This window comes from Mustela nigripes, chromosome 15 (genome assembly GCF_022355385.1).
Source record: "Mustela nigripes isolate SB6536 chromosome 15, MUSNIG.SB6536, whole genome shotgun sequence".
Classification (NCBI taxonomy): Eukaryota; Metazoa; Chordata; class Mammalia; order Carnivora; family Mustelidae; genus Mustela; species Mustela nigripes.
This window is the reverse complement of record NC_081571.1, coordinates 22,863,934-22,875,798: the sequence shown is the minus strand read 5'-3', so window position 1 is coordinate 22,875,798 and position 11,865 is coordinate 22,863,934. Positions and strand designations below refer to the sequence as shown.

Below are 11,865 nucleotides of genomic sequence, written 5' to 3'. Positions count from 1 at the left end.
CCAGTTGTACATAAATAAATAAATAAATAAATAAATAAGACATGGACTTGTATGGTGTAAGGAAAATTTTTGGAAGAACAGAGGATGAACTGTTAACAGTAATTGCCCCTGGGGAGGGGGACTGGAAATGAAGGGGAGAGGGAGACCTATTTTTATTTAAAGCTATGAAGGAAGGATTTATTATCCTCTTTTTAAAGACCACGTACCAGACACTGCTGTTTCAAACAAAATTTTATTTTTCAAAGTTTAAATCTCCAAATTTCATGATTTTTAAATATCACTTTTTTAAATGCAATTTTTAACTAGTTACCAAGAATCTTCCAAAATAACAAATTCGTATTTTGAGCCTAACTTCTTTTTAGTGGTAAGGGCTAAGCCCAGTTTGAAGATTGCTTACATTGCGTTATGAATCACAAAACAAAATATTCTGACATTAAGTCCAACGCAGAACGCGACTGCTGAACAAGATACACTGACAAGAGCGACCTCAGGATTAGGATCGGATAGGGATCGCCCTCAACAGGGAACCTGCTGCAGGCTCTTCCTCCCCGCCGGGTGGGCGCGAATGCTCCAGCCCCTCCGGCGGTGTTGGTTCCTCTATCCTGGGGCTCCGCTCCCCGGGGACCCGGCTCTCACCCCGGGACTCTCTCCCCGCCGGCCGCGCCACCCCTCGGCGGGCCCAGGCGACCCCTCCCGCCGCCGCGTCCCCGGGCAGCCGCCCTGCGCGCCGCGTCACTCGGCGACTTCGGCGAGCACCTACCACTGGCCGCGCCGCGGAGGGGAGAGGCCGCGACCCTTCCCCGGCCGGCGGGCGACGCGCCACCCCTCGGGGCGCCTCGGCCTGGCGCTAAATTTAAAAATTTAACCGGCGCAGCTGGCTGGCTCCGGAAACGAAAGTAATTTCGTCCCGCGGGCCGCCTCCCGGGCTCTGGAGGCGCCTCGGCGCGCCGCGCTCCCCCGAATAGACCCTTCTCCCGCCATTTTCCGCCGGCTCGTGGCAGGCCCCGCGCCCCGCGGGTGAGGCCTGCTGCCGCCGGGCCTGCAGGCGTCGGGCTCGCGCCCCCGGAGAAGGCGGCCGGCATGGACTGCGGGAACGGGGCTCGCGCCCGGCAACACGTGTTCCTGCTGCCAGGTAAACACGGCCGCCGGCGACGGCGGCGCGCCTCGCCCCGCCCGGCCTCTCGTTCGCCCGGCCCGGCCCGGCCCGAGAGCGCGGAGCGGCGGACGGGGATGGCGCCCCGCCGGACTTCCACTTGGAGCGGCGCGGCACGCCCCCCGTCGGCCCTCGGCCCCCGCGGCCTGACGCGCGCTCCCCAGCGGGTTGCGCCTCCCTGCGTGGTGCGTAGTGGTGCCGCGCGCCCCTGGGACCCGGGTTCGGGACGGGATTCCTTCCCAGATTGTTGCTCCTCATCTTGGTCGCTCGTTACAGCTAGCTGCGGTTTTCACAACCCAAAGGCGAAAGCGCAGAAACGGACCGAGCGTCTTGCTTCTGCTAGGGTGGGCCGCAGGAGGGGCCCAGGCCTACGCGGCGCAGCGACATGGGCTCACGGTCTCTGGGCACGCAGTGGGGCCCTGGAGTGGCTGCTTTGGGGTGCAGTTAGCTGTCCCGCACTCTTGCACTGGGCAGCTGGTCCAACCTCTGGGTTTCCACTGGATCGGATCCTGCACTTTTTTATAGGGCCTGAGCCCTGGGCCAGGCCGTAGGCGGAGGGAAGGAGGCAGGAGGGAAGCCAGGTGGTGGTAGGGGCTAGGACAAAGGTGGTTCAAAGACATTCGTGTGGGTAGATCAGGACAGGAATGCTGGAGCCAAGCCTCTTCAGCCACCGCCTGGGTGATGAGGAACCATTCGGAGTCTGCAGGGGCTTAGGATAATGGATAGTCAGTCAGTTTCCAGACATGATGGATTCCAGTAAATGTCAGAATGAAAGGGGTTTGGGACTAGGGAGAGCAAGTTGGAGAAGTTTACTCCATTATAGTAGATACATTGCGATGATGGCATAACATTGGAAATAAGGAATTAATTTTAGATTTAGGTCAGTAAATGCATTATTTTTACAGCAGATAATACTCTGATGATGTGATAGTTACTCAGGAACCTAGACTTTTATGATGAATATTGAAAATTATTATGTGACAGTCTGCCAAGTATAATTTGTGCATGTGTGTGTTTAACTTTTTCTCCCTTAATAAAGAGGTATAAACTGTATACAAATTTAAGTGTGCATTTCAGTGAATACACCCCTGTATTTTCATCATGTATACATATGTATATACCCCTGTAATGATCCCCCAAGTCAAGATATGGAACTTTTCCAGCAAGCTCATGCCTGCTGTTAGCCTTAGTAGCCTTTATACTGACCTCTGTCACTAGAGATTTATTTTGCCTGTTTGGATAAGTGTGTACTCCTTTAGGTCTGGCTTCTTTTACTTAGCCTTATATCTCTAAAATTCATCCATATTGTGTCTAGCAGTGGTTTGGTTTTTCGGGTGGTTTTTGTTTTCATTGCTGTGTGTGTCTTATTGTATGAACTTCCATGTTTATTTCCTCTCTGGTGGGTGGGCATTTGGAATGTTTCCAGTTTGTAACTATTGTGAGTTATACTTTTAAGAACATGCTTTTATGAGGCTGTTGGTAGAAGGAGACACTCATTTCCCTCGGGGTGTATATACCCAGGAGTGGAATTGCTGCTTCTAGGTATCTGTGTGTTCAGCTTTAGCAGATGCTGCTAAACGGTTTTCCGAAGTGGTTGTACCGATTTATACTCCCACCAGCGGTGTATGAGAGTTCCCATTGGTCCACATCCTCACTGTAGATGTCTGTATATTAAAGCCATCATAGGAAAATTCGGGGTTTTGGCAGAATCTAGCAAAGGCTTACCTGTAAACATGCCTTATGTTAGAAATATCCTCTTGCTTTTGTCACATCAATTCAGTAGGATATTAAGGGCAGGAACTCTAATCATTCTTGCAGAATGAAGGGCATTCTTATGATTCAGATACACACAAGGGCCCATGATACTTTGCGTTTCTTATTTTCTGTTTGATCTTTGTTCTTTTGATCAGTATTGACATTTTCATTCTTGAGGTGTGTTTGTAGCCTCACTGTATTAAATACAAAAACTTTCAAAAATAGTTAAATATTGATGCATCCCTGACAATCCTAGGTTTGATGTGTTGACTGCTGCGCTGTGAGAATGTGAGTCAGCTTCCTGTTCCAAGCTGAGATGTCCTATGACCTTTGAGCTTACTGGAGTGGCTGAGCAGGCGGCTGGGGCCGGGTGTTATCAGGCAGGCAGGTTCTGAAACTCAACTTGTTTTCTGCTCCTGTCTTTCCAGCCGGCCTTTACTGCCACCTGCAGGCTTTGAGTGTACAAACATTGGTGTATTGATCATTCCTGCCAGGCAACAATGCTTCTCAAACTTGAGGGCCTTGGTCACTTGGTCAACTGGGCCCCACCCCCAGAGTATTTGATAATGTGGCTCAGGGAGGGGGCTCGGGAATGTGCATTTCAGACAAGTTCCCAGGTGATGCTGATGCTGCTGGTGTGTGGACACCACCAGGAAGCCCTGCACAGGGACAGCCCTTGGCAGTGGGCCAGGAGGCAGGATTGGTCAGCCTTAGGTTTAGCTCTCTTTGTGGGGGCCAGAATTAGTATCATCAGGGGTGCACATGGAAGCAGAGGCTGTGAGGCCTGTCTTCACAAATACACATTTGTTGTCATCATTGTTGTTTTCAGCAGATGAGAAATCAGCCCCAGTAAGTTGTACGATTGAGAGAAGGAGACTACATCTTGGGTGGAGTGAGGACCATAGCTATAGTGAAGCTGGGCCCTAAAGAAAGAAAACAAAAATTTGTATAAGAATTTTTCAAAAGCATTTGGTGGAAGCAGTTTGTATTCAGTTTTAGAACATTTCTGGGATCCGAAGAGCTTACTCTGTGTACTGGAACATAAGTGCATTAGCCAAGAGGCAAATAGAACTTCAGAGATTTATCCTTGAGACAAATGCACAGCCACTGGACTTCGGAATGATACTTCTTTCCCACCATTTAATTCCCGTTGTTTATCAAGTTGCCTACAATAACATTGTGTTATATGTTGAAGAATATATTAAAAAGCACTAGGGAGGCCTCTTATTTTCAATTTCTTTAGAGAAGTCGGATGTCCCAGAAAAACAAAAGCTGGAACTTGGAAGGGATACTTGTGAAGTAGTTCGACTTAGGGACTTGATTTTCATAGGCCAGGCGGACAGAACTGCCTCCCGTTTAAGCAAGGTAGGCATTTCTTGTAGTTTGGAATTGTCTTAAGTGTTTCTCCAAAATGGTCTGTGGATAGTACCCTATTTGCAGTTTTAGTTACTGTAAGAGACCATCAACATCTCTATTTTTTAGAATTTGGTGTAGGTTTCTATCCCTCTTTGCTGCCCCGAAGGTAAAATTTTTTAAGTCATATTTTTAAACATTTTTCTCTACTCCACGTTTTCTACACTGGTCAGTTCTGCTAAGTTGAAATCTGCCCTCACGTGAGAGGTGGGCTGGGAACAGGTCTACTGAGCCTAGTAGGATACAAGATTGTGTGGATTGCTGGCATGGCTGAACCTTGTCACTGCATCAGCTCCAAGGAGATGTCAAAACATTGGGAAACCCTAATGTTGTGTGAAGGATAAAAGGAAGGAACGAAATGATCTCAGGACCACTAAATTCATCTGGGTTAGCTTGGTCTGAAAGCATGTCTCAGTCAGCCCCCTGATTAAACAGCCCCTCAGATCAAAGTAGACCACATCACATCTTCAGCTGTAGGCAAATTTTGCAATGACGTTATTCTCCTTTATCTCAAAAAATACACATTGAAAAATATTTTGAGGGAGAATCATATTTGTTATTTATTTCCCCACAGCATGAATAGTGCCTGCTTTTGTGAGGTTAGAGGATGGATTGCTTTTTGGGAAATAAGAATCACAGGTGGTCTGCCTCCCTTAGTAATCCCAGATGACTTAAGGAGCCTTTTATGAGCAAGAGCATATATTCACAAATAATAATATCAGATTTGTCTCTCCAAATAGAATACAAAAATAGATTTGAAAGCATTGTATGAAAGCAGGCCTTAGAACTATGTTCTAATTAAATGATTGGAAAAGAAATCAAATTGAAAAGGCAAAACTGATTTTCCTGTTTAATGGTAGAGACAATTTATATTAATGTTATTTCTGATTAGAGTCCTATAGCTTTTTTGTAAGCCCACAAGAAGCATCTCTTATTTGGAAAAAAGTAACAGTTGAAAATATGTGGTAAAGGAAGAATTGCTATAGATCTAAATGACTGTTCAGTGACCCTAAAGACAGTACATATAACTGTATGTACAAGGCACAAGGTTAATCTCAGAAGGAAAATGTCAGTGGGTTTTTTTGTTCTTTGGCAGCATTGTTTGCGTGCGTGCACGTTTGTGTTTGGAAATCCAGCCTGTGAGCTGAAAGTTTCCTTACTTTCAGAAGAGCTTATTCACAGGGGAGGAAACTGTACTTAGCTTGGTGAGGGATGGGGAACAATTCAAACGCTGATTGTAGACAACCTCTGAGTAGTGAAGCTCAGCTTCTTGGAAGATGTGTCTTTTGCTGAGTAGTTTTCTGCAGGCCTTCTGCGGGGTGGGAGTCTCTAAACTCTCCCTCATGGAGCATGTGTAGTATTTCCCACACAAATCCTGAGGCTGGTTTTGTCTTTACAAAGTTGTTTTTGGTGGGAGCCCCACTGACCTTTCTCAGATGGTCATTAGATCTGCTCCCTTTGCTTGCGGAGCACATTCTGGAGGGGATGGGCTTAGTCAGTTGTCAGTTGGTGTGATTAAGCTGAGCCTGATGCTGTCCTGCTAGTAATTGTTCTAAAAGATTTAGGACACTTACAAGAACTTATAACTCTCATGTATTTATCCTCCAAGGCAGAAATAAATTTTCATAAAACAAGAGTAAGAAATATTTTATTTTTTTTTCATTTGAGTATAGTTGACACATGATGTTACCTTAGTTTCAGGTACACAACATATTAATTCAACAACTCTGTACCTTATGTCATGCTCACCACAACTGTAGCTACAATCTGTCATCATGCAAGGCTATTACAATGCCACTGTCTCTGTACTTTCTAGCTGTACCTTTTATCCCCATGACTTACTCATACGTAACTGAAAGCCTGTATCTCCCTCTCCCCTTCACGCATTTTGCCCTTCTCCCCGCCTCCCCTCTTGTGGTGACCATCAGTTTGTTCTCTGTATTTATAGGTCTGTTTCTGCTTTTTGTTTATTTTGTTTTGTTTTTATATTCCACATATAAGTGAAACCATAGTATTTTTCTCTGTCTGACTTATTTCATTTAGTATAAAACACTGTAGGTCCATCCATAGCAAAATCTTTTTATGGCTGAGTAATATTCAGTTGTTTGTGTGTGTGTGTGTGTGTGTTGAGATACCAGCTTCCTCTTTATACATTCATCTACTGATAGACACTTGGATTCCATATCTTGGCTATTGTAAATAATGCTGCAATAAACATAGGGATAGTCATAACAATATTTTTCTAGATATGTCTCCTATGGTAAGGAAAACAAAAGCACATCAAAATAAAAAGCTTTTTTAAAAAATTTTGACTGCCTCAAAGTAAAAAGCTTCTGCATAATGAAGGAAACCCATCAAATAAAAAAGCAACCTACTGAATAGGAAAATATATTTATGAACATTATATCCAATAAAGGGTTAATTTCCAAAATATATAAAGAACTTATATAACTCAACATAAAATAAACCTCAAATAATTTGATCAAAAAATGGGCAGAAGACCTGAATAGACACTTTTCCAGAGAAGACATCCAGGTGGCCAAAAGATACATGAAAAGGTGCTCAACATTACTCATCATCAGGGAAATGCAAAGCAGAACCACCATGAGATATCCCCTTACCTTTTCAGAATGGCTACAATCAGAAAGAGGAGGTGGAGGAAAAGGAACCCGCATGCACTGTTGGTGGGAATGCCTTTAAGGTGATGCAGCCCCTGTGGAAAAGAGGATGGGGTGTTCCTCAAAAAATTTAAAGTAGGACTACCATAGGACTACCAGTAATTCTAGTACTGAGTATTTACCTAAATAAAACATAATGTTTAATTTGAATAGCAGAAAAGGAGCTGCATGGATGTCCCCCATATCCTCTCCCAATATCAAGCTTTCTCCCAATATCAAGCTTTCACCATGATAACAAACAACTCATCAGTATTTTCTAACATGTTATATTAAAACACAGCTAAAACTGGGCTTGTGCTTTTTCTTGGCTCCATGCCCTCCCCCAAATTGTATCCTCTTTGTAAAGTCTCCATTTCTTCTTCTTTACAGTGGGGAGCACAGTCCCAGCCTCCAAAGCTCTTCCTTGCACCCCAAGCTCTTAGCCCCAGACTTGGGACAGAGCAAGCATTGAATAAACATTCACTGAAAGGAAAAATGTCTCACATTCCATTTTTTTCCCCTAGTCTTTGTTACACTGCCCTTTGTCCTCCTTTTCCATTTCTGTCCAAATTCTAGCCTTTCTTCAAGGCTCAGTTCGACTTTAGTTTCCACAAAGCTAAGCTATTGTATGGATCACAAAATGAATTCCAGTATTCTTAAATTTTTCTCATTTTTCTGTTTCTGCCTTTTATTTCACTATGTACTCATACTACTTATTCACTGTAACACTCACTAAAATACTGAGGGATATTGGGGTTATACAATGTCTCTTTCTTTGAATGCCCAGTGACTTTGGGTCTGCCTAGACCTCTGGCTGCTCCTCTCCACATTCTCTGCCTGGCAAATGCCTCCTTATCCTTTAAAGTCAGCCCATGGCTCTTCTAAGACATCTTCCCTCTGAGCCTCCCCGCTGTTAGTGTGCAAGCTAGTGGTACCTTCTTGACCTATCTACGCATTTCATCATGATTATTCAATTCACTATCTTTTGGGGGTGTGTGGAGCAGGGCTTAAACTCATGACTCTGAGATCATGACCTAAGCTGAAATCAAGAGTTGGACACTTAATCAATTGAACCCCCAGTATGTGCCAGCGGCTGGAGAGAATCCAGGTATGTACGTCCTGCATCACCACCATGGGCTTCTGAGTGCTGGGCGCCTATGCCTTAAGCTTCAGAGCCCACCCTTGCCCAGTGTCTCTGGAAGCAGAGCATGCCACTTAGGACTTCCAGTCATTATTTTTCAGAAGTCCTTTGTATGTGCCTTTTAAATATCTTTAAAAGGTAACTTTACTTTCCAGGTATGACTGTTGCTAAAGTGGAATGGGCTGTGTACCGAAAGAGTCAGATCTATATGTTCTGAGGACTGTTTTATTATCTGCCCCTAGAACAACTAGGATCCGAGTTGGCCAAAGTCTGTAGCCAGAGCTGATTTCCTGCAGGAGCCTAAGACATTTGGTGAGGCTCTGCAGTATCCATTGCTCAATTTCGGGCACTTAAATCTTCATTTAGAGGGGCACCTGGGTGGCTCAGTGGGTTAAAGGCTCTGCCTTCAGCTTGGGTCGTGATCCCGGGGTCCTGGGATCAAGCCCCGCATCGGGCTCCCTGCTCGGTGGGGAGCCTGCTTCGCCCTCTTCTCTCTCTGCCTACTTGTGACATCTCTCTCTCTCTCTCTCTGTATCAAATAAATAAATAAATAAATAAAATCTTAAATCTTTATTTAGATGTTTTTCTCCCAATATTTTTTAGTAACTTCTTATTTTCTTAATTTTAAAGATTTTATTTATTTATTTATTTATTTATTTATCTATTTGCGAGAGAGCGAATGAGAGGGGGAAGGGTGAGAGGGAGAAGCAGACTGCCCACTGAGTAGGAAGCTCGAAGCAGGACTCGATCCTGCGTCTCCAGGATCATGACCCAAACCGAAAGGCAGTTGCTTAACCAAATGAGCCACCCAGGCGCCCAGTAACTTCTTTTATTAGAATACTAATATATACCTTTTAGTAAGACACAAAAACATAAAGAAGAAAATTATCTATCATCTTGCCACTGGGAAATACCAATTTTGGAAATATTTCTTTCCAGTCTTTTTATCCTGTGAGTATCCCAGTATGAAGTCAGTGTTCTTAATTTTTTTCTCATTTTTCTATTTTTACCCGTATTTCACTATTTACTCTTTCTACATGCAAGTTTATTTCTATTGTAACAAATATACCAAATAAGTACTACTTCACAGCGTACATGTTTTGGATGGATTATCTTTAAGAGTGGGTAAAGACTGAAAATACAAATGGATGCCAGAAGGTGAGCATAAATTCACAGAACCCTAGCGGACACAATGGCATGTTGGGATTTCTTAAAAGCCATTCGAGGTTGATTTTTTAGGACAACCATGACCTCCTGCAAATATCCATTGGGGCGCTTGCCATAAATAGGATGACAGTTTGAATGGACCACGAGTCAATCTGCCTTGGTATGGAAATTACTGTTTGCTTCATGTAGAGTCAGTCTATCTGACTTGTGTTACAAAACCTGGCCTGTATTCCTTTAGGAGTTTCCTAGCTGGGTCATCTCTTCCTAGGAAGGGCCAGCTGGGTGGCAGGGGCAGGGGCAGGGCGGAGAGTCTGAGAACATTGGAAACACGGCTCGCAAAATGAGGAGGTCCAGAGTGTCTGCCTCTCTTGAGAATTCACTTCCTCTTCTCAAACCAGCTTCCTCCACTTCGTGGAAAACAGGCTGCACATTGCACCAGCCTCAGATCTGGTGTCTGCTGGGAGAAGCTGCCCCTCTTCTCTTGTTTCTATTTTCAAGACAACCTTCTGACTGGCCCCTCTGAGCTCTCATGCAAGCACAGCCTCACCCCCTATTAGCTGTAGCCTTGAGGGCCAGCTCCACTACAGCACCAGGTGGGACTGAGAGGACGGAGGGTACCTGAGGGTAAGGAGCGCTTCTCCAGAAGAAGGAAAGGCGAGGCTCAGCAGCACAAAGCCAGCTGTGGCCCATACCCACCAGCGTGCAAGGCTTGTCTCAGCTGAGCATGCGCAGCTTCTCAGGTACTAGTGGTCTCTTTGACTGGGTGGCAGGGAGGTGGGGCAGCTCCTTCTTTTACCCAGGGTTTATATAATCTTAAGGAAGCCCATCTTCTAGGGTCTGTATCTTCTAGCCCTATACCTTCGCACTACACTTCGATGTATGTTACTGTAGCTGACCATCTCCGTGGCCTTGGGAAGTAGTCAAGGCAAGCTTTATTATCACCATTTTACAAGACTTCGAGAAGTCAGATCATCTGACCAACACTCAACAGGAATGAAATGGCTGAGATTCCAGGCGCTCCCCGGTCCTCTGGGACCCCTGCCGTGTGCCAGAGGCCACTCTGCTGACTGAATGGCGCTACCTCACCAGGGTAGGAGAGCTGGGAGGATCAGAAAGGACTGGGGTTCCCTCTCTTGTCGGGTTGATGACCAGGGACCAAGCACACCTCCTATTCTGGAGCCAGGCTGGTTATGGTTGGACATCCCAGTCAGGTCTGTCCTTTCAACCCCTCCAGAATTTTCCTGCTTCCTAGATATTTTGAGAGCTCCATCTTGATGTATTGTTGGTCTCTGTGGCTCTGAATTGACTGCACACCTAAATTTTTTTCATCAGTTTCTTCTTTAGCACAGAGATCAATCCCAAAAACATGGCTATGGATAGAGGCAGCCCCGAGAAAATGGAGATTTTATCTTCTCTGGTTTTGGTGAAGGCCAGTTTTCATTTTTTTCTTCTTTCGTCAAAGCTTCAAAATTAAAAAGATACTCTTAGAGGAACCCATAACTTGAAAATTATTTCTCTGATGCATGCCTCTCTCTATCTTTCTTGGTTTACCTCCTGTAGTGTTCAAGGAAGCTGAAAGCTTCAAAGCCAGGAACGTGACCCAGATCTCTTTGATGGCAGTGGTAACATCTTGGGAAGGGAAGCATAGAGTTAATGCTGAAATTAGCATTCCTGGAAGTAGCAAGTGACTTGAAAATTATGCTGACTTGTCTTGCATGCATTGTATTTGTGTCCTAACCAAGTGTTTCCAAGGAGCTATCCCTGGCAATGGAACAGACGGAACCAAGGGGCTTGAATGTGTTCTAATCACCGATGACTACAGAAAATGAACTGGAATCTATTTAGATCACTGTATTGCATGAGCATGAGAGTGATGTTCTCATCTTTTTTTTTCCCCTATTGGACCTTCTTAAGAAAATGGAATACCCTTGATATGGTATCTAAAAATAAAGTAAGTGATGCTTTGATGTCTGTTCTTTCTTTTCCATGTAACAGTGGGTGTGTGTTTCTCAGAGCTGTGTGCCAGTAATCAGACAGGGCCATGAACAAATGTCCATTGCTTCCAAGTCATAAGAACACTTGGCAAAAAGGTGACTTTCCCTCCTGTCTCCTGTCTTTGAACTTTAAACGATACGGAGAAACTTGTCTTAACAAGAGAGGGATAAAAAAGACCTGCCAAGTTTAAACACTTGTTGATAACTAGCTTCATATCAGCTGTACAACCCATACCATGTAGTCTGAAGATGAAAAATAGTGTTCTCTTTTGCCTTCTACAAGAGCTCCCGACTAACTAGCCGGTGTCACAGAATGGTTAAGTCCATGCCTTGATCCACGCCGTGTACTCAGGTTATCACAGAAATCTCGGGGGTGTATGTGGCAATGTATGGGATATTGCATTCTCTAACAGAAACATCAGTTTTCCCTTTCTCGCATTTGGTCAAGCTTGCCTCTATCTGGTTATCACTTGAGGTTTCTTGTGCCCCTCAACACATTTCTTTTTTCTTTTTTTTTTTTTTAATTTTTTTTTTTTTTAAAGATTTTATTTATTTATTTGACAGAGAGAAATCACAAGTAGAGGG

General features: G+C 44.5%; 1 protein-coding gene across 3 annotated transcripts in view; it reads left to right on the top strand.

Moving 5' to 3' along the window:
- The first annotated feature begins 723 nt into the window (after positions 1-723).
- The window catches only part of RNASEH2B (ribonuclease H2 subunit B), a 63,953-nt gene continuing 52,811 nt past the window's right edge, over positions 724-11,865 (top strand). For 2 of the 3 annotated variants that reach the window (XM_059377582.1, XM_059377581.1), the window contains exon 1: positions 724-1,132. In XM_059377582.1, the coding sequence (XP_059233565.1) occupies positions 1,081-1,132 (52 nt within the window). In that variant the 5' untranslated portion in view covers positions 724-1,080. The remainder of the gene's footprint in view (positions 1,133-11,865) is intronic. The other variant, XM_059377580.1, reaches the window with a different exon arrangement.